Source organism: Bombus impatiens, unplaced genomic scaffold, assembly GCF_000188095.3.
Source record: "Bombus impatiens unplaced genomic scaffold, BIMP_2.2 scf_0135, whole genome shotgun sequence".
In the NCBI taxonomy this organism is placed as follows: domain Eukaryota; kingdom Metazoa; phylum Arthropoda; class Insecta; order Hymenoptera; family Apidae; genus Bombus; species Bombus impatiens.
The window spans coordinates 2,849,286-2,872,821 of NT_176554.1; the positions used below are offsets into that span (position 1 = coordinate 2,849,286).

The 23,536-nt window shown below is 37.4% G+C and overlaps 1 protein-coding gene across 4 annotated transcripts in view; it reads right to left on the reverse strand.

The window, feature by feature from the left end:
• Positions 1-23,536, reverse strand: part of LOC100743009 (dopamine receptor 1) — a 57,327-nt gene that overhangs the window by 2,945 nt on the left and 30,846 nt on the right. Inside the window, exons 2-5 of one of the 4 annotated variants that reach the window (XM_033319085.1) lie at positions 1,440-1,505; positions 691-1,022; positions 461-602; positions 27-130 (exon numbers count right to left, since the gene is read on the reverse strand). In XM_033319085.1, coding sequence (XP_033174976.1) covers positions 27-130; positions 461-602; positions 691-1,022; positions 1,440-1,505 — 644 coding nt within the window. Of the gene's footprint in view, positions 1-26; positions 131-460; positions 603-690; positions 1,023-1,070; positions 1,506-23,536 lie in introns of all 4 variants that reach the window. The other 3 variants (XM_003486956.4, XM_024365364.2, XM_033319087.1) reach the window with 3 other exon arrangements.

Genomic DNA, 23,536 nt, shown 5'->3' on the forward strand with positions numbered 1-23,536 from the left:
TTTTCTCAAAATTATTTCGAGCTTACCTGCAATAAATCCCCAGCATTACGATGCAGGGCACGTAAAAAGATATAGAAGAGGAAACTATCGCGTAGGTGAGTGTAAGGTCTAAGGCGCACGTAGGATGTTCCTGAAAGATAAAACGATCGAAGAGTAGGCGCGCAGTTATTTAAACAAAGGATCATCCTTTTTTATACATCATACCAGATATATAGATTTTTAACGAGCAAAAAATAAATTACTGAACTGTCTTGCTTCTCAATAACTGTAAAAAATAGGAAATTTCGATAAGCTACTTTCTGTAAATTCTAGAAATTCCAGACTGTTTAGACTGTGAGATACTATCTCAATCGATTTACTATACATAGCACTGTTACTTACTTGTAAAATTAATGGCTTACTGATACGAATCAAGAAGCAGACAGAATTCATGCGATAACCAAACATTTATCGTACGTACCTCTTTACCATCGTCATACATTACGGGCTCATCTGCTCGGTGAAGGCCTAGGCTGATTGGCACGAAGGATATGAGTCCTGCGAGCAACCATACGATAGCGATTCCAGCAACCGCGACTCTTCTTGTCACCCAACGACCGTATCTGACCGCGAAACGGTAAGTGTACGTTATTTAAATTATCAAGGAGAGATACAATATCTAAACGGTTAAACATAACAAAGAATATTTACCTAAGCGGATCCTTTATGTGTATGTAACGATCGAGAGAGATTGCGCAAAGATTCAGAATAGAGGCAGTGCTGCACATAACGTCAAAAGCGATCCAGGTGTCGCAGAATCGCGGTCCAAATACCCAATAGCCGAGAAGATCATTCACCCCGGCAAATGTCATAACCAGACAACCGACAAACAGGTCGGCGATAGCGAGGGAGGCCAGGAATAAATTTCCTATTCTCCGTAAACCGCGGTCCGTGTAAATTGCCACGCAGACTAAAATGTTGCCCGCCACGGATAAGAATATCAAGACCAGAAAGAGAAATCCTGAAAGAATGGGTCGAAGAAACTGGACTAGCGGAGAATCGATGGTGTTTGCTCGAACAGTATCACTCACCCCTCGAAGAGCTGAGTCGAGGTGCATCGAATGTATGATGGTATCGGACGCTTTTTTTTTACCATACAAAAGCAACAAAAGGGAGATTCATAAATGCTTGATATAGAAACGATCCGATGATATTTCATTTTTGCGAAAAGTAAGCGAGAAAGATAAAAAAATAAACAAATTGTAATCGACGCGGGAGAAAATACGAAAGGCGTGAAGAAACAACGGAACAGAAGGCAGTAAGAGATGGAACAGAGGATGAAACAGGAAAGGGATACATCTAGCGAGCTTAGATCAAAGTTTTCGAGTGAAGGGCCTCCCAGAGGGTTGTCTTCGAGGGGCGAGTCGCGATCGATCAAATGGGAAGTTTAGCGAACCAACTAGAAGCACCGACAACAGCGAGAAACTGTCTTCAGGCAGATCTTCTTCCCCGTCTGTCAGGTTGTTCTGTAAACAGGCAAACACATTTTCCATGTACATTAAATCTTGCAGTGCGTTATAATTTGTAAATTATAACGATGTACAAAACTATTCTTTTCAATTTTAATGTATATGCAGACAGTTTCACGACCTAACAGCCAAACTTTGTCTTTTAACGATCGCTAAACTTCTTCCAGTTCTTAAGAATAGTAACTGTCTTAAGATTATTCAGCAGATGAGTACACACATAGAATATGACGAGGTTTGGTTAAATTCTGCGGTTGAATTACACCATGTATAATGTTAATAGGTAAAAAATATTTCCTTGGAGAATTATATGGAAGGCGTAAAAGCAGTTCTTCCCTATTTTCTTACTACTTCTTACCCTCACATCTTTTTCTTCATATACGCTGGGATAGAAAGTCTCTTGCCCGTCTAAAAATGTAGCACGGGTTTCTGACTGAAAATGGCATACTGTGGCGCGCACGTACACGCCGCGCCGCTACTTCTATTTTCTCTTTATATTTTCCCGATATTTCACGCCAAAGCTGTAGATACACCGGGAATACTTTCGAGATTCGTATTCACGGAAAATCGATACTACAGACGGATCAAGATGACGTTGGGTTTACAGGCTCTTTACTTCTGCTTGAACGCGTTGTCTGTCAAGCCGTCCTATCCCATCTCGAAGACACATAAAAATATCGTGAGATGAAGGGTGTCAGGGTAAAGCCTCTACTACGTAGGTATATGTCTCTATGAATAGTCTGTCGGTAACATTTCTAGAAGTTCACTTTCTTCTTATTAACATACGTTAATGAGCTATACTCCGATCATTCCTCTCATTTTCTACCACGTAAATATTTTGACCGCGTGTTTGTTTAGGCGAAATTCGACATTTGAATTCGACTTTCTCCATCTTCGGGTTTTATGTTTCTTTTCTATTCGAACTTTCATACCGGTTTTTGTAATTCTTTCCTTAAATAAAGTCATCGTCAATTGTCAATTAGTATTCATAAGGCGTATTTAATATCAAATAGGTAATCAATGGATTAGATCTCTAACATTATGATGTACGATATTACGGTAGTTTCTTCGACATTACGATATGTAATACTACAACAGCATCATATTTAATGTTTGAGGCTAATATTTAATACCTTTTACGGATAAAACCGGCGTTTTATTTCATATTGATGATCACGGGGAAAAGATACGATAAGTTACATTTTTCACGCGAGAACATTTTTAAATCCATCACCTTGTCAAACCAATGATATATTACCAAAACTGTTTATTAAATTTCGTTATGCGGGTATTTTGAAAAATATCTTTTGTTACATTTTAAATATTAGGAACGCTGTTAGTTTCTCCGTGAAACTTCGTGAATTTGTCATCTGTTGCTGGAAGGTTCATATTTTTGGATCGAATATCTTTTTTTTAATCGCGTTATATTAAAGTACGCTGTTATAACCACCAAACAACACCAGACAACAACAAAATCGGACAATCAACGGAATTGTACTTGTTACATGTACCGTTCCCCTGTAATCTCCATACAGCAATGATTCTTAACGCTAACGCCACTCGATTTTTCCTTTTCTTTGATGTCGACCGAGCGGTATTTAACCGCTATACTAGAAATTCCCGTGGTCCGCCCTCGCTTTTAAGGCGCTCGTATTTTTTCTTCCCTGTCCTGTTGGAAAAAACCTCCGCACCGCTTGTATGCAGGTGCATTGATTTTCTGGACGTAGTGTAACGCATGCATATGCAAAGGGAAACATTTCATTGCGGTGATAGACTGCTCTCGCCCTTTTTTAGGCTTATTACTTAATTAAAAAGGTAGACGCCATCACCAAAGCAAATTGTTACTCACGTTTACTTTATACGTGAAACAAAATTGCCTTCGCGACACTCCAGATCGTATTCAGATACTTTTAACGTAACGCAGCAGAGCTTGCACTTAAACCGACTTCTATTTATATTAATTACGTTATATCTGTCGCGGAGATAATTAGAGAGGCTCTTGTCGGAATTACGTCTTTATCTGTTTGTTAGCTTTTTCACATTTTCTAGTTCGTTTGCGTTCCCATCGAACGTGTACGTAACGACTATTACTCTTTACGCTTTATTTGATTAACCTGTTAACCGGATCGTTTCTTGTTTGGAAATTTCTCCAATCACGAAATTAATAGCTAATAAAGTCGGAACAACTTTAGTTGAGTCGGCTTTAGGTCTTGCAAATTTACATACGATATGATCCGTCTTTAAAAACTAGCTTCTTCTGGCAAAATTCAGCTGTTTCACTTCCGACGAAGTAGATCTTTACGTTTTAATTCGTGAAACATTTTTCATCCATATCGAATCGTTGAAAAAATAGAGCAAGGTATCTATTTCCTTAAAATCTTTGCTATAATATTCAGTTGGAAATTAAATTAAGCGTATAGATATGTTGTAAAGTTGTTTGAAACATCATACATAGAAATAATTTCTAAATGAAAGTACCTGTTGCGATCGGTTCATTGGTCTCTTTGATCTCAAACCAACAAAATACAACGTATTTATGGATTTTATATTTTTTATATAACGATTATGCGGTTTGAGCGTTAAAGAATTAACAGAAACGAAACGACGCACGACGAGCGAAAAACATCCGAGTAAAAATATTATTATGCCTAAGAGATTATCAATTCGTGTGACGAGGTGACTGATCTTTCTTGCTTAACACGTTAAAATTCTGTTAAACCTCGTTAAACCTTCCCTCTTTTTTTGTTTGGCTGCCAAAGAAAGGTGTTTACTCTTGCAGAAAAAGAAAAACCTGTCTCATAAATATCAATTTTTTTGATAAGCTGTCGGAGTCCTCCATTTTCTCGTTTTATGCGAACTTTGCCTCGCTTATTTCAGCGACGTAGGGAATTTACGTTGCAAAAAAAAAGGCGAAAGGAACGAATATTAAGAACTTACGTGTCAAAGAAGATATGTGAGATTCAACTGACGACGAGAGAAATATTTGAAAGAATGGAGAAATTGCAGGTTTTCGAGATTTACGATTCCTTGTTCTTCCATCGCCGAGGATTAATTGTTCACTCCATTGAATTTCCGATATCCAGCTTGACCTTGCGCAGTTACGAATCGTGTTCCTCAAATAATCTCAAAGAGAAATCTCAGCGAATTGGATCGTTCCGTTGTTTTTCGAGAGTGAAAGAGAAGGTGAAAAAGTTTGACAAAACACGGTGACGTTTCACCAGGATTTCAACGTTTCGCAACGAAAGTTACGCGAGTTTACATATCCAGCGAGCAATTTTTGCTATATACGCAACCGTATGGAAGTATATTAGTCGATTAGTTGATTTGCATTAAAAATATTTGAATCAGACCAAAAGCATACAATTATTAATTAGATGCAGCATTTATTACCTCTTTATGGAAACAGCAGACTATTTTAAATTAGCTATTAATAAACATCGTAACAGTATCTTCCACTATATATGTATGTACATTTAAAGACTACGGGGAAAGAAACGATTCGGCGATATCTCGTTAAATCGAGTCAATTGCACGGGTTGAACGGTTGGATCAATTTGTCTTAAATCGGAAACGAAATGAAACATATTATTCAGATTTTCTCGATGAATAATTCGTTCAAACTTTACCGACTTCATAGTTTTCATTTAACCACTTGTCAAATTGCTCCAATATAATTGAGTTAGTCATAAAAGCAGATCAAATATTTGCTCCATTTTCAGGAATATTCTTTAAATTGTTACAACTCAATTAGAAAGGCTATACTTCCGAAACGAGAAAACTAAAAAATTTATAATTTGAACGGGATTTAGTTGACGATTACGACCTTAACACTTAACTGCTGCGCCGAAGTCACATGTTTCATTCAGGACGCCACGGGAGTATTTTTATTATTCAAAGCATATAATGGCAAAATAATAATAAATTGATGATGTGTAGTATCGTGAACGGAAGGTCTAGGAGATATAAACAATGTCACGAGAAAGGTGAATAGTTACGCGGGAAAGGCCTGCGTGACCTTGGCCACGAGCGGTTGCGGAACACGTGCGTGGTGGGGCTAAGACAAGAGACCAAGGGATGCTAAGGGAGAAAGACGAATTAACAGTCAGTGTTAGTTGAGAAGTCAGGGAGTGTTAATCGAGACGTCAGGAAGTGCGAATTGCGTTGTCGAGAGAGTGTGGTCCGCGTGAGAGAGAGCGTTGGAACCGTGGTGACGAGAGTTGTAAATTTACTATTTAGTTGTCTTAATTATAGTACGTTATTGTATTTAGTTGACGTTAAACAACCATCGTTTCCTGTTTAACCAACGCCTGTTTAATCCATTTTAAATAAATTAATCGTAGTAAGATCCTATAGATGTAAGACGACATTCTTCCCCAATTCAATTTTCATTCAATTTTTACAATTGTAAGAAATTGAAGCGCTCCGGTCATCAATGACCACCGTGGTGTCATAGGAGAAACCGTGGCTGGTCATGTACCGGTCAACGTGGCAGACAAAGTGTTAATTAGCAATACGTGTTTTACAATCGAATATGATATACCTATGCCGTTTCAGTAATTGCGTATCAGAGGCTTACAGTGTAATACATAAATTCGCGATGTTGAATATGAAATTGAAATTTCTATTATTCGATGCACGAATACGAGAATTATGGCAAAATCGGCCAGAAAGCGTGTCGATACGTGAGCGTATAATTCACCAAGGCTATTACGTCCTCAGTTTCATACTACTTCCTAGGATTTATTTTCACGTAACTTTAGTTTAGATATTTCCTTATAATATGTTCTACTTCACGAACTTACATACATAATAATAGATTTAAAAATATCAATAAATACAAAACGTGCAAAGCAGTAATATTTGAAACGACGACAATAGTAAAAAAGAAAAAACACCACAGCACTGACAGAAGTATTTATATACTTGTTATGCAAAAATTTTTTAGATTAACGTCGCGTACATTTAGTTGTATTATTTCCTTATTCATATCTTGTTTAATGATTATACATTTTGATCGATGCAAAAGTTTCGCGGTCTCTATATCGGGATTTTTAATATCGCAACTCTTATGGCGTTAACACAAAGAGGAATACATTTTGGTTGATAAATCGGTCGCAAATCGCGGTATCTTCAAAATTCAACATTCGAAATTCAACCAGTAGATATTGAATGCCACTGACAGGCGGTATTGTGCTTTTTTTCCAAAAGTGAACGTGCAGAAATGACGTAGCGGAAAGCGGTAGTCAATGGAGCGGATGAATGTGCTGCGATACGGGTGTAGAATCGGGGACCGTGTACGCGTAGGTTTATCCGTAGAAAATTCGAAAATCCACAACACACCGGTTCTCTTGTCATGATACTGATGGATTTTTGGACAAAACTTGGCATGCTACCACGTGAGACGATAGGAGGCCAACGAAGACAGTCATCGAATACACGACGGAAAATATAATTTAGCAAGATTTTTTATCGTTTTTCGAAAGGTTGATCGATTTATACTCGATTTGTTTCGCCTTTTGGATAATTTGATATACATGACGTTTCTCTAGTCATAATATTGGCAGGATGGCAATTCTGTACGAAAAGATACGTCGAAAATATGGAATAAGAGGCTTCTTACACGATTTCGTAAATAATTTAAAGTCAAGCAACTGTTTTTTTTCCACTTGAAAAATTGTATTTTTGGTGCTTACTGTGTTCTTTTACAAGGACGCTTGAATTAGGATGCTTCGATTATTACTCGTATATTATTTGACAAATTATCAAACTTATTTTCCTCGAAAACGAAACTAGTAGTACGAGTAAAAGCTATATTCTATGTTTTTTATTTCTTTTTTCACGTAGTTTGTGGAATTTCATGCGCCATGGTTGCTGGCACGTTTTATATAGCAGCAAGCGTGGGTAGATTCTAATTCCGGAAGACGAAATATCGTATGTACGTATATATATACAATAATGTCGCTTCCAATTAAGTTTCCCCCTTTTAATTAAACGCATTTTCGGTTTCTGTAACGTTCTGCATCCATTTTCTCTGCGTTATTTACGCATAAACCATGCTCGATGAAAGACTGGGATGCATTAGTACGATTAATTGTTCCACGTAATTGAATTTTCGAATCCATGGCTTAAGCTGGTGACACATAATTTATTTAGAAATCTCGCCGGTTATGATCGAATTAACCTCGTCAACAAGCATAGGGGTTGCTTGTTAACAACCGTGTAACACTTTTCATCCTCCTTGCGACGAAACTAATTCGACGAAATTAATTTAACGAAAGTCTCAAATGCTGGCACACCTTGCTAGCAGCTCTCGATTAAATCCCGAGATAGTTCGATATACTACCACGTCCAAATGTGTTAGAAGATCTGTTGGCTTGTATAGAACGCGATAATTAGTCCAGTTAATGCGGTTAATCAAACAGAAGATTGTGTTCATATGATGTAACGGTGTTTAAAGTACGTGGGGAAAAGTGTATGTACTTGATAAATTTTCAAGTTGACTTTCGTCAGAAACAAAGCATCTTATGGACAAATTGTATTCCACATTTTCGATTTATTTTCACACGTAGAATAACATCCTGTCGATCGTTTGTTCATGTTCGTTTTATAATTAGCCATGTTAATTTCCTCGAAAACGAAGCATCATACTATAAGAAATCTACATTTTCTTTTTATTTCTTCTTAAAGAATCACCCGCCTGTGCGCGTTATACAGCAGCATCATGTATATGTATAATTGACAAGATTTTTGTTACTAAAATAAAGTCACAAATTCGCTTATATCATTTTGTTGACAAGTATGCCAATACTGTTGAACCAAGGTGAAGACCAGTTAACTAGCTGTTACTAACTAACTAACTAATTAACTAGCTGTTAACTAGCAGTTAACTGAGCCAAATAACCAAGTAATTTGTGGACGAAGGAAATACAAATTATGGAACAAGAATTATTATCGTACACCTTTGTAATTACTAAACTACGCTATTGTGAATGTGGCAAATTTAGGATGCTCCCAGTTCGATGGTTATAGTTGGTAATCTGTGAGTCTGTATCTTTGCAACACCTGTAGCTGATAGTAGCATTTCTTGGTAACTATTTGGCTCAAGTGGTCAGTACAGTTTCTAGGCACAAACTACGTTTATACAGTTCTAGGCATCCATTAGATGCAATAATGTAGAATGTGCTTGGAGAATTGGAGGGATTCGAGCATGTAAGGGCGCATGTCTGCGCTAATTAGAGCATTAACGAGCTCGTTTGTCACGGCTATGGTGTAGCTACTACTATAATTATGGTGAAGCGATTGTGCCCACCACGAAGCACTATCGTAGGCAGCTGGGGTTAGCTTTCCTGCAGTTCGATCCTTTATCCGTTCGAATCTAATTACATCGGTTGGTTAAAGTCAACGAACAGGGGATAAGAGGGAAAGTAAATCAGGAAAACAATGATTCGAATGACGTGATCGAGAACAATTTGTCGTTCCGTCTCGCCACGTTAATACCGTCGCTCTCGGAACGAAAGGTTCCTTCGTTTAAACTGTTTAAAGGTAGGGCGCGAGTGATAAAGGGATTGAGAGAAATAAAGGATTCAACGAGCCGATTACAAAGCGGCTGTCGGTTGTAAAGTGAACTCTAATGTCTTGCCGCGCTTGATCTCGTAAAGCCGGGATTAATCGTTAGATTTATCGTTATTATGGTATTACGTTCTTGTCATTGTGCTCTCAAATTGATTTTCGATGAAACCAATTATTGCAAGTTCAGGAAGGAACGTTTCCATATACGCTGTCGTTCGCAAGTATTTGTAACAAATTGTTGCAAATATGTAAAATATACGTCAACCGGAAATCTTTCATTCGTTGAAGATCAGGCAATGAGACAATGCATAAAAATGACGCGCGAACTCGACATTACTGACAAACGTAAACTTCTGCAGATACTTCTGTTAGTTTGAGGAAGAAAAATTGTACGAAAGTAACACGTATTCTAGGAAAATTCTATTTTTCCATATTACGAGCATTCTGCGCGTCTTTGCATCTTCAAGTTTCCTGTAAATGTAATTCCAAAGTGTCTTTTTGTATGACACACATAAAATACACCGATGAAAGTTTTTACCATACCTAAGTTTCCAAATCATTCGATTTATCACACAAGCCGTGATAGTGTGAAATTAACAAATTTGCGCTGCAAAGGCCAAACTTTTGTTCAATCTCTGTTTAAGCGCGGGATCATCTGTGAGATCTATCTGAGCAGCTGCTTTCCTCGAAATGCAAAAGCGAAATCAGTGTTACGTGAGTGGTTTTTCCATAGAAATTGAAAAAAGTCCACGCACGCGACGTTCGACGCTGGATGCAGGTTGCGCTAGGTCGCGTATGACCTCAGGTGCACCTGCAGGCAGGAGACGTTGGCATATCGACCAATGCCCTGCTCTCGGTGACCTCTATCTACCTTCCTTGCCCATAGTAATTTATTACTAAATTTATTACAGTATTTTGAAATTCTGTGTGTCGTGACATTACACGCTATCGATCAAAAACTACATGCGAGAAAGCGTTCTTTGATACATCGTACTTGTACCATCGCCCATAAGTATTTAAACACAGGTACAATTCAACCAAAAAATCGATATTTTTATCGTTAGGTCGTTCAATATTCATTTTTCTATGATTTAGACGTTTTCAGCTTGGAATTTATCGTCCTTTTTAGACACCTGTTGTGCCAATAAATTTCAGCTTCATCTCACGGGTCAAAATTTTGTCCACGGTTGTTTTTAATATTTCCATAAAGAACGTGAATGATCTTTGAGATCAAAATTTTCTTTTTTAAACCTATCAAAATCGTTTTGTATAATAATAGATAAACGTTATGATTAAGAACTTCTCGTTTCTCTACTATTGTGATTTATCTCTTGCCATAACTAGGGTTACTTATGAGTCATAATTTAATGTCATTTATTGTAACATCTTATAATATCGTTCTTATCATCTGTTGCCAAGGCACGAGTTTCTACGAGGGATAACAAGTTTTTTGTTAGTAGAAAAATTGCAAGTAGCACGTTTGATGAGTGCGATGGGAGCAATGTTAGCCAAAGGCTACGCCGCGCTTATCGAAGTCATTTCCATCTCTTCTGTGCGAAAAATGTAATTTTCCGTTTCATCTTCTGGGAATGTAGCTCATCCCCATTTACTCGGTTCTTTCTTATCTGACTCGCGACTTTGTGATATCTTCAGAGTCTTTGCCGAGGCTTTTCAAAAAAAAAGATACTTTCTCAACGACATGGAGATACTGTCACTTTTGATTTTATGAACGGTAACCGCTGTGTTCTAACGCTGTACGAACAAGTTTTTAAGATCTCTGGTCGTTCAGTGAAAACTGAAGTCGCTGGCAATTCGCAGCTGGTGCACACGTGTGTTATGCGAAGGAATGCGAGCACCGAAACAATCAAAGAAAGTCGAATCGATAGACAGCCTGCAACGAAAATAACTTGCGTTTCGTGCAACTATTCTGTAATAATAATCATTGACTTTACAATAATTGTAGAACCTCTCAAAACTTTCAATATTTTTCATTCTTTTTTTTTTTAGTAAAATTGTGAGGCGTAAGTGATTTCTAACAGTAGATTTTATATTTATATACAAATATATTATATTGTTATATTTAGATTATATATACAGGCTAGTATTTAATATATCAACGTAGGTTATTCGCTTTTTCCTATATCAGTTAATCACATGAAATTTACCTTAAATTTGTTTAGTTTAGTAGAAGTTAAAAGTTAGTTAAAAATCATTTTTATACCCATTCAAAACCCCAATGTTTGGCTCGTTGTTTATTTCTATGTTGATGTATTAAATAAGTTTCAACGTACGAGAACGACTCAACTCTACGAGAAACGATGCTAATTGAATCACCAGCACTCTATATGATATCCTACGTTTCCAAGATAGAATTCTGGAAATTTGAATTTACTTCCACCTAACGTCTGGTAACGATACACATTTAAACGATATACAGGCGAATTACAGTCTATCTGCTCTGCTGTTTTATTGTCAAAATTGAGGGGCATTGCCAAGTAAATTCATATCATGTAGCGATAGTTTATAGCTAGCTCGCTAGTGTTATAACGAGGAAGCAATTTCGGCAGGTCTTCCGGCTGAAATCCGTTCTCGTTCTGTCTAATTCGCACGCCGAGGGGAAAAGGCAGATGCTATTTGGAAAGGCAGAATTCGCACAGTGACGCTTGTTAATTTCGTTAATGGATAAACGGTAGAACGTTATGTCTGGATTTCAGCGATACGCCATTGCTTATTTTCTGTGAAACCGTCCTTTTAATTATGTTAAATTAAATTCCTCGATATTTTGTTGTTTGGTTTCAAACCTGCCGTAGCCTTCCAATCTCTATTATCATCCAACTTTAGTTTCTATTCTAGGATATTCTTAATTTCTAATATTTCAATTAGATTGTTTGGTTGTTTCGTTAAGAAGATCCTTGGCATAAAGATCAACGATAAATTACGCGTAACCGTAACAAATTTGAAAACGTTGAAATTTACCTTTACGCAAATTGCCTCCACGTATCCTATATCTATGAGATTTGCGTACTCTTTCGGTTCGTATAAAAAAGTCGAAGGAATTGCATCGTCGATTGAATAGGTTGCCAGGTGTGACACGTCTTTCGATGTTTGCATATTAAAATTACGTCAGAGGCTCGTAATCAGAGCGATCGATGTGACAGGACTAGTTTTCGCCGTACCAAAACGAGCTTCAATTTGGGTTAGTTTAAACCTGTCCTATTTCTTAAATGTCCATTGCTTTGTTCTAAATATATGTGTACGTACGTACGTACATATCGTTGGAAAATATCGATATCCACTTGGTATCGTTGAAAACGGAATTGGCTGCAGGGAATTTTTCATCCAAGTCAGTTGGGCATTGGTCCGATCACGGGCTCGAAACAGAATTTATTAACTTTCAGATACAGCGTGTTGCCTCTGCACAGCGATAGTTGAATAAATAAACAAGCAAACGGATCGAAATATCGAAGTTTCAATGGGTTTTGGCACGTACATTATGCGTTTGCCGGTTTAGAATAACATCAATTTATCAAATGGCACGTGAGCCACCTTTCATTAACAAGTTGCGAGCGTACAACGTATCGTTTATAATTTACGATCATCGTTGCTACGTTCTGTTCTGAGCTTTCGAGCGTGCGCTCTGCGCTTTCGAAATATTTGCATAAATAATGCGAATCGAATAGTCGCAAATCATTCGATTGTCAGGATTTTCAGGAAGAGAATATTTGTGCAACGGTGTTCTCATAAATTTAGTTTAATTAGATATGGAATTATGTTAATCATCAGCAGAGCGCAGATATTTATGTAAAGTCGTATTTTCGCGAACGTAACCAAAGGAATGGAATTGCGAAATATTTGTTCTCTCTGCTAGATGTTTTAATTGTTTTCTCGTGCATTTATGGAAAACTCAATGGTATAAAAATGTACAATTATGCACGTGCAATCGTACAAAATTTCAAATATAAATGTTACAACGTTTATCTCCATATTGATTTGTATTCTTCTCAATCGTTAATTCGATAATCACCATTTGATTTCGTTTTACAAATTCCAGGTGTAAGGTAGGAGACCACGTTACTTATGGACTAACTCGATAATTTTCAGCTGTTTGTACGTTTAATAGCTGGTCAACAATTGCGGTTGCTCTGTTACCATGGATTGCTGTCAGCTAATTGAGATTCCGTCCTTGTTAGTTGCCTCTGCAAACCAGTGTAACTACTGGCTTAATAGTAATCAAACTGTTAAACCAATACGTACAATACTGTAAAATTTACTTATACTGTGTGCGCACCTTGTATTATCAAACGCACGCGTCGTAATAAGAGAATGGTCGCACTTGGTGTCCTGGCGTTGTAAAAACTTGACGGTTACACGGGGCCAGAAAAAGCTTTACGTGTCTAGGTTCTACTAAAACAACAGCAGGCTTGGCCATAAGGATTTTTACAACAATGACGGATGTGAACCACGACGACGCGACGCGACGTGGAGAAATAAGAACGTGATATGGCGAGTCAGAAATGGAACTGTCTTTGCATCTTGTTAGTGCAAATTATTAGACCGGTTGACATTTACAGGCTGAATATTAACGAAGAACACGGCAACGCGCTTATCGCGTCATTTATAGCCGAAGAGACGGCAGAAATATAAATCTATATTTATTGGTTTCATTTTACTTTTGCTTCATCCGGAGACTAAAACAGGCCATTTGATTCGGTCAAAGCGAAAAATGACTTTGCTATGTGCAAAGAAATACATTACCTTTTAGAAATACGCGATAGATCCAACGCGTTGATTCGAATTTTTGCTAGATTCAGATAAAATTCGTTTTAAGAGTAGGTGCTAAATTTCTGAAATTTGTTAAACGGTTAAGTCGATCGTTTTCAGGTAGTTCAATAAAGCAAACGCGATTGAGTGAAAGGACGCTTTTGATAACGTTTTGATAACGTAGAATTGATTAATATTGAATCGATCGTTGAATTTTAGTCTGCGTTTTTCACCCCCGCAGCAAATGAAAAGCAACTTAGATAATATAGGAGTAACTGACACACAGTATATGGAATTTTTAAATTGCTTTCCTGTAAAAGATAGAAAGTGTAATTTATTATATGCATTGCCTGTAGTTTTCGTTTGAGAAATATAACGAGATCGCGACTTTTCCGAATATCCTCGTAACATGTATTAAAACAATAGAGTTTACGTAGGAACGTTTGGCCGGAGAGAAGTAGGACTTCGTAGCAATCCAATTTTCATTGTGCCATCTTGATGTAATGAGAGTTCGATAGAACTTTGATCGGAAGCTTTCTCCGTGGTAATAATATTAATTGTTCAGCGGCCGGATCGACCGTTGTGAAACTTTGTCTATTTCGCGTGAAACTTAACGCTTCTTTGCTTTCCATTTTCTCCGATGCTCTCTCGTTTCCCTCCTTCCACTTTAACACCTTGTTTCTCTTCCTTTTCTATTCTTTTTTTTTTATAACAATGAGATTTCGGTAATTACACGGCATAATTGGTCAGACGTGAAAAATAATGCAATTTACTTCCTAGTAGGTTAATTAAAGAATTTTAATTATCAGGATTTCAGCCGCGATGTCGTTCGTTCAGGGTCGAACGGGATTCTATCCAACGATAAATTCGCTGTACTAGAATCTTAATTAAGGAAATTTCTTTATGCAGCGTGACTTGAAACAGGAAAAAATTATCTGTTCCGTTCGTTCGATACAACGTCTACGGTGAAGAGCGTAATTGTACCTGTAATAACAAATTTTGTATAAATCATGAATATCGAGGTACACAGGTGTTTGTTCGGTGTTTTTTGTTTTGCCCGTAACGAGAAGCATTCACTGATTTTATTTTTTACTTGCTAGAACTTCGCCAAAAATCCTATAACTTTTAGAATCGTCTTAACGCGTTTTGGCAAGGTTTGCACAAGATTTTAGTGATAACTAAGATTAATTTCACCCTATCGCTTTTCAATCTTCTTCTGTAATTCAAGAATCGATGTCAGTGTGGATTCAAAAGAGAGTTTCGTACTTTTCATTTTAAAAGTTCTCTCGAACCTTCAATTACGATTAAAATCCACATTATATAGCAGACAATCTGACGCAGAAAAATCCAAAAGACAGTTTTTCAACGAATTTTGCGTACCTTTCTTCGCGTGTTAGGATCTCGAAACTATCGAGGTTGTAATTGTTTATTCACGAAACGGTATATTTTTAACCGCACGTAACTAATTTTTCTGCAACATATTTTCATCGCGCTGCTTCCTTATATCGTTTATTCGATAAACTAGACCAATATCAATACGAAATCTTACGTGTACAATACGAGATAAAGCTGAACCGAGGGATTAGGGAAATTGTTTGGATTAGCACCAACGATGTAAAATGTTCTGCGTATTTTTTTAACGTCGATGATAATAAGCCATGATTTTCGAGTATACTTAAATCTGTTGATGTAGGCTCAGTTCTGTAATAATCCTCGAATTTTAGCGTTTTATAAAACTCTCTACATATAGATGTTAAATTGCACGTATGAATTCTACATGTTTCCATATATTTCCTGTTTGATGAAAACATATCGATTTCCATGCGAATCGGTTTTATTTCACACAGTCCCCACTTTCATATCGGATACATTTTCGACTCGATCAGGTTTGCCCACTTTATAATATTTCTACGATTCATCTCGTGAAGTGGTTAATAACTCCATTGCACAGGAAATACTACGAACTCGAGATGGTTGCAATCTATGCGTTATACGTAATGTGTACGTATGATTCACATACGTCACTTTGGACCACGTTCATTTTTCAGAAAAGATAAAATCTCTCATCAAATCAGATTGATCAAGTCTCTAAACTGCCAGAGATTCTGTCGTATGTTCTTTAACGCTTCAGATTCTATGTGTATCCACAGGAGACTGCTTTCCTTTATTTTATAATCCAAGTAAATAGAAAATTCATAGATTCCGATAGATTCCAGTGAATCGTTTACTATCCATTCGAACACGTTAGTTTCTCTTCATTTCTCAATTATTTTTAGCAAGTCTGTGCGGAAAGAACTTATCTCGTGTTGATTGATTAGCTTTGACGTTACCTTTGGGTGTGAATACATTGTATACTGATGCAATACGGATACCTGGTGTGCTTTTAGCGCGTCGCTACTCGCAATACGTCGCGTACTTGCTTTCACGGAATTCAATTCGCTACCGTCCATAAAAATACAGTACGATAGCTTGTAATTTGTAATGAGAATAAGGAAAACGAATATTCTACGTATTCTTTAAAATCAATTATCGATATATGTTGTTTTTTTTATTAACGAAGATAGAAATTGAGAAAATTCCTCGTGTTGCATCACGATCCGAGCGATGGAAATCAGATGGCGGAGGTGCCGTTCTTTTTTATATTTTTATAGTCGAATGTTGAATTTGAGATTCTTGAATTCCTCTACAATTTTCGTAATTTCTCTCCTTCACGGCCGCGGACACGTTTTGATTTGATTAAAAATCACGAGCAGCTCTTTGACGCAGAATATTCATGCAAAGTAGACGGGAAGGAGGAAGCGTGAAATAACGACGTTTAAGAGGATCGAGAGTTGCTCGTGTGGCGCGGAAATCTCATTGCCCCGATCTTCTTTAAGTTACAAATTCACTCTGTATCCCGTGCCGCAATCAGATTTACACTTTTACCTTTTTGCCTCGTCGAAGACGGATTAAAAAGCGCATTAAGCAATTTCAGAGCGAAAGCTTTAACATAAACTAACGTGTTTACACGAGGAATCATAAATTGGGTCAAATCGACAGTATACAGTGGACGGTACACTAACGTAAGTAATTGGATGGCTGGTGCATTTCGGTCGCAAGATCCATAAAAACCATTTATCATTAATCGTCAGATCGTCTAATGATCATCTAATGTCCTTGGGTTTCTGTTATTTACACCCTTTGAGCTTTGATTCCCATTTTCTTTTTTTTTTTTTTATTAATGGCAGTTGCGTTTCGTTATCAGGCCACAGATTTTTATACATTTAAGGGAAAATTAAAAGTGCCACGGCTATAAAATGCACATAATGTGCAAAAGGATGTTTAAGGTGAAGCATTTGTTATAAGATTTAGCGGATGAAATAAATATTTACGCAGGTTCCACTTATTTAGTTGTGCTAATAAAAAATTATGAAATTGCGTAAGAGCGTGTGGTCTGTTCGTTATAGCGCTGACGAAGGAGAATGTTAAAAAATGGTCATTTCTGAACCTTCTTGCGAATAAAAAGTTCCCGTCAGAACATTTAAGGAAGGAAAAATACTGTTAGTATTTGTCCGAAATGCGATTGGAATTGATCCAACTACAGAATAATCATTCATCTGTATCGACATGATAATTCTTCAGAAATCCTTCCGATGAATCAGTTGAAGTTCGAAACCGAGGAAATCTGAAGTGCTAGCAGATTGTTGGCACGCGAGAACAATAGTCAACAACGATCTTGTTGTTGTACTTCGAACTTGCTCGATTCCAAACTTCGATCGATCTACCAGCAGAATTTCTAAAGAATTATTTCCTCGGTATCTGAAGAAGACGAAGATTAAATGTAACGCATGGGTGAGTTCGATCGCTGCCACCTTTATCAACTTTCCCATCGCATTTCGGGTAAATGCTGCCATTTTTTCTTCCTTAGGAGATGTCGTTAAGAGAACTTTTCTTCCCTAAAGGGGTCCAGAATCGACTATTTTTTACATCCACCTGTCAAAATGCTTTATGTAACACGCACACGATACGGACATTAACGTTTCGTACGATAAATATTCAAATATTTTTACAAATTGCTTTACTAACTTCTTTACGAGAAGTTTGAGGGGAAATTTCTATCGAGTACCGATCGCACGATGACCTCGGTACGACTGCGCGTTGTCAATCGTTGACATGTTGTTCCGAATCGAGCGAACGATAATAATGGGATAGAAATGGATTTTCGTTATCCTCGAATTAATTAACCGACAGGATGTTGCTGGTACCTGGCTGACAGGAACACTTATATATCTTAGGCGAGTGTATGCGATTCACGGCAGGGTGCATCGAATGCCTGACGCATTAATCCGTAGCAGCAAGTAACATGCTGCATAATCGGGCTATTGTAAGTGTGAATGTGTGTAAATGGACTGACGCATCTAGCGCAGTGGACGCAACACTAAACGCTCCGCTAGACGCAAACTCTGGATACAGCGCTAGATGCTACGCTAGATGCTACGCTAGATACAATGGTAGACGTAATCAAACAGCCTACTTGGAATTTCATTGCGGCACGCACGTCGCGCCTCAACTACGCTATTGCGAAAATGAAACGGTATCGCACCTGCAGTTAATCGCTAGATCTTCCATCGATCTGTGCCTGCTCATCGAGATTTCCCAATCTTTTGTCATATTCATTAACGTCAATAAATTATACATTTCTAAATTGTATCGCATTTTTAGATTAATTTCTCGGTTTATTTCTACACATATTTGTTAATTTCATCGAGGATGTTTCATCGTATTCGTTAATAGTAATCAATTATAAGATCAGCAGGTTGGTCGGAATTTTTTCATCGACTCAACGCATTTTTAAATTACATGGTGTCTCTAATTTAATTTCCCAGTTTATTCCTAGTTTTGTTTGTTACTTTATCGAGGTTCCTGAATGTTTCATCGTATTTGTTAATAGTAATCAATCATGAGATCAGCAGGTTGTTCGGAATTCAGCAAAGCTGACCGACCAAACGCATTCCTAAATTGCATGATATTTTTAATTTAATTTCTCAGATCATTCCCACCTTCCTTTGTTAGTTTATCGATGTTCCTGAATGTTTCATCGCATTTGTTAATAGTAATCAATTATGAGATCAGCAGGTTGATCGGAATTTACCAAAGCTGACCGACAAAACGCATTCCTAAATTGCATGATATTTTTAATTTAATTTCCCAGTTTATTCCTAGTTTCGTTTGTTGGTTTTGACGAGTCTTCTCAAATGTTTTATCATATTCGTCGGCGAAGGTTGATTAGAACCTTCCAATCAACCGAACACATTTCCAAATTGCATTTGTTAGTTTCCTTTCGTTAGGCTCGTCTCATTTTGTCTAGTGTCTCTTTTATATTTTACGTTGAATCATTGTAACATCGTTATTGCTAAATTGCGATTTCATCAGTCCTGTTTCCATATCTGTTTGCCGATGCTTCTACTTCCTGACTGTTCACTATGTACATTCTTTAATATTATTTTTCCAATCGCATGATATTTGACTAATTATGATAATTAATTTGATTAATTAATTTGACTAATTTTACGTTTGAATTCATTCCTCTTCCGTATCTATTTGTTTCCATTTTATTTGCCTAATTAATCACGTTTTTGTGTGTCTATTTTATGCTCGAATTCATTCGTCTTGTATCTGTACTCTTGTCTACGTTCTATTATATTTCTCGAATTTGCTATGTATTCATAACGTTCGTTCTGTCTTCTAAATTCATTCATCTTGCGTCTGTATCTACCCGTCGACGTTTCTATCTCTCGAAATCACCATGTTCTTTGATATTAATTTTTTAAAATTACCTGGTAATTGGTTAGCTTTGTTTTATTTTGATTAATGTCTATTTCATGCCTGTATTACTGAAACGTATTCATTGCTCTGTATATGGTGGACACTTTCTAGTGGAAATGAGTATGCAAAGTTTGACTCTATATGTTGGATTAGTGCGAATATATCGACCAATGTCAGCCATTGACCGAAGCCATGCCCACGGATAGATAAAGCTGCATATGCCCGGTGTGCATATTATGCATGCATAGTGTCCAAACGCCGATATGCGTCTTGCATTTGTGAATTGCATTAAAATGAAAACAACAACTGGGACGAGTATATACGTACACATATACATTTTCATACCGTTCTTCTCGGCAATTCTCATCTCTTCCGAATCTTTTTTTTTATTTTTACCTTCAACGTATCCGTATACGTTATTCGTGTCAGACGCGTTCGTTTCAGAGAATTTATTGCACAATTTTGCCGCAATCGATGGTTGATCGATATTCAAATAATGTAAATTTGATCCCTCGTAGATAATCCAAGCAACATTACAGCGTTATCTTATATGGCTCGTAGTCGAACCAGTGGAATTTATATTAGAATCTCATGAATGCTCGTCTCTTAGGGATCTGCCTTACTGAAATTTACAAATAATTCCGAGTCTATTAGCATTCTGGCATAATTACATTAGCAAGCACCTAATGGCGAAAATCTCAGCATGTTGAAGCTGTTTCTGCAAGATTATTTCAACTATTATTGCTATTATTATTTTACCGTTATTTAAACGACAGAATATTCGAACTAAGTGTCCAGGACAGTTCTCTGTTTGAATCACAAGGAAAGACACGCAGCTTTATTCTTACGTTTATAGTTTTCTTCTTTTCAGCTCTCTTGTTTGAAGATGTTTAGATTATTAGATTCGAAGATAAACGAAGTACTCGGTATATTTGCCACAAATTTATAGGCTCGTAAAAGGTCTATGAAAGAGCCTATAGGAGAGCTACTCGTTAATAAAACATCAGATCGATGGCAATAAAGTATAAAGGACATTCGTGATTGTAACAATGAGTATGGTGATAAAAACTATTAATGGACATTTCAATCAACAAACGTATCAAAACTTTCGACTACTCAACCCACCACATTTCAGTGATTACAATCTAGTTTCAATTATGCATACGATGCTCGATCCGCTTCAAGCAGGAAATCGTTTTACGATTTAATGCGTTCGATAGACGCTGACTGTATTAAATTTGGAAGTTGCGCGAAATCGACTGTAATGTGAAAGACGAGGTTCCGTGAGAAACGCGTTGTTCTCTATTCAGCGTTGGAATTTGTAATAGTAGCTATAACGATTAGCGCTATTTCGGGCATCTCGAAGGCAAAATGCTTACGCCCTGATTTAATAGAGGGCAACGTGTGCATAGCTTTTAAGCTTCTTGTCTGAGGGTGTAGGCATAGATCGTGAACGGATGTCGTTGCAGCAACGTCGTTACGACCATCGCCGCCTATTTTCGGTTTTTCCAGTCCCTTGCTTCAGCCTGAATTCCCGATATTTTTATCGAAGCCGTTCGCCATGCTTAAAATCGATATCCCGATAATGCATGGACACTTGCAAATATACAACCGAACGTCACGCTGCTTGCGTTGTTCCTTCTTTCTCATTCCTCGTTGTTCCTTCAACAATTACACGTATTCACCGATATAGAATATATATCTTTTCTTTCGGCATTTTACGAAAATCACACGAGACTCTAAACGAGAATAAGTTTTACTCGTCGCTCTGTGTAACGAAATTACGGTTTGTTAAGAACTGCCGATCGTCCGTGTTCTTCTGACCTGCAGACACATGTGGATATGTGACACGTTAATCGTCGATGTTGATTGTTACGATTGACAGCGAAATGAAAATGTTACGTATACGAAGTAAACGCAGAGTTGGGAAAAGATGGACGCGGTTTGACACGTAAGTTTTACTTTATGATAGCGTAATGAAATTACATTTTGATAGAAACGAACGAATGTCCGGATATTTTTGAGCTATGCGGTGCACGTATGGTTATATCCGGTCTAACGACTGATCTCGTTAGCGAATCAAGCGTAAGTTGCAAACAAACAACGACAGTCGTAAACTGTAATTTGCGAAAGTAGCGCAGCACGAGCATAATATACGCCGACTCGGATTGCCACCACGCATTTATAAATTTCCTCCTTCTACCTACAAATATTAATCACACGGTAGAGAAGAGCATTCGCGTCGCCCTCTCCACGCTACGTAAACGCGTTTCATTTTCATGCGACAATATCGGTTTAGAGACTGGCCACAACCGGTGGCTACGCAACAATGTCAACCATCCTGTCCGTTAAATAATCGCTTAACGCGCCTATTTCCCTACCAGAATAATCCTTGAAATTATTCGCCCGGTTTAATTTATACCGGCTGACAAAAGTATTCGAAGATTTGTACAAATCTTCTATGAATACATTGGTGCGTAAAATACACATTTTCAACGAAACGTTTTGAAATTTCATTAGCATTGCAATGAGACGCGATTATCATAATTGCGTTGGTAAAGTTTCAAACAATTCTCAAAATGTATATAGGAGCTGCAAGATATTTAACAAAACTGCACATTTCATCGTTTATTCATCGTATTAACGTACCTTAATATTCGATGAATATCCTTAACGTTCGTATTATGTTTAAAATGACTATTCTTCTTTGGTTTCTACATAGATTTCCAGATAAGTTTCACATTTTTCCAATATAACCGCGATAATTGTGCATTGTTACAAGGTTAATGCAATTCAAAGTGTTATTTAATTTATTAATTATTTGTGAATAAAACATTCTGGTCGAAAGTTATAGTATCTATCTACAGATTATCGACGTAGTCTGCAAACTTATATATTCTAATTAATTCGAGCAGTAATATTGGTAATCATCGAGGAATCGCGTTTCAAATTTTAATATACTGTCGGCCAATCATTAAACATGTAATTAAAGTTATTTGTTCATTCTACAAGAATACGAATATTACGTTGTCCATTAATTTCTCATTAATTTACGCATTTTATTAACATTCACGTACCGTTGAGATTGTCTAATCCTCGTTACAGCCTTTGTAGCTCGTACTAATAATCTCTCGATCGAGCGATTAATATGGCGATCACGAATGACACAGCTTTCTAGCTTTAATAGGGCCAAGTTTATTTAAAAAAGTTTTTTCATAAAACTGCGACAGCTTATGGATGCTTATGTTTCATTGGATGCGTTATATTGCAAATACCGTGCCGCGTTTTCGCATTCACGGGCAAAAAGTTTCCATTTCCAAAGCCTTATTATCCTCCTGTTAGATTTTATCTGGCAGCGTATTCAGCGACTGGTCATTTCGCGCCCAATGTACGCGCACAATGAAACAAAAGTTTGGACATCGTTCTCGAAACGAATTCAAGCAATTTCTAACACGAGTATTAATTCCTCTCGATGGTTTCGTTCAAATTGCATTCTATCGCGCGTACCCAAATATCGCGTATTATTATCGCTCCACTACCTGCAAGCGCTCGAAATTTCGATGGACGATTAATATCTGTCCCACGTGAAATGGTCGCGAAATTTAGGAATTCGCGTGCGGCCGGAGATTAAGATCGGCTCGCGGAATACACAGCGAAACGGCAGCGAGTTGTATTTTAACGTTATCGAGTTAACTTGCTGGTAATTAGCAGTATGAAAAAACTTGTCAGTCGAAGCTGGATTTATGCGAGGCGACGCGCGGCATGAATCGCTGTAAATTGAATCGTCTGGCTGGAAGTTACGAGGACGTAGCACGAAACAGAAATGAGCCATAGTAGTTGCGGTCCAAGATCCGAACTTGGCTGATGGGTGTCCGAAGTTGCGGGCAAACGCTCGG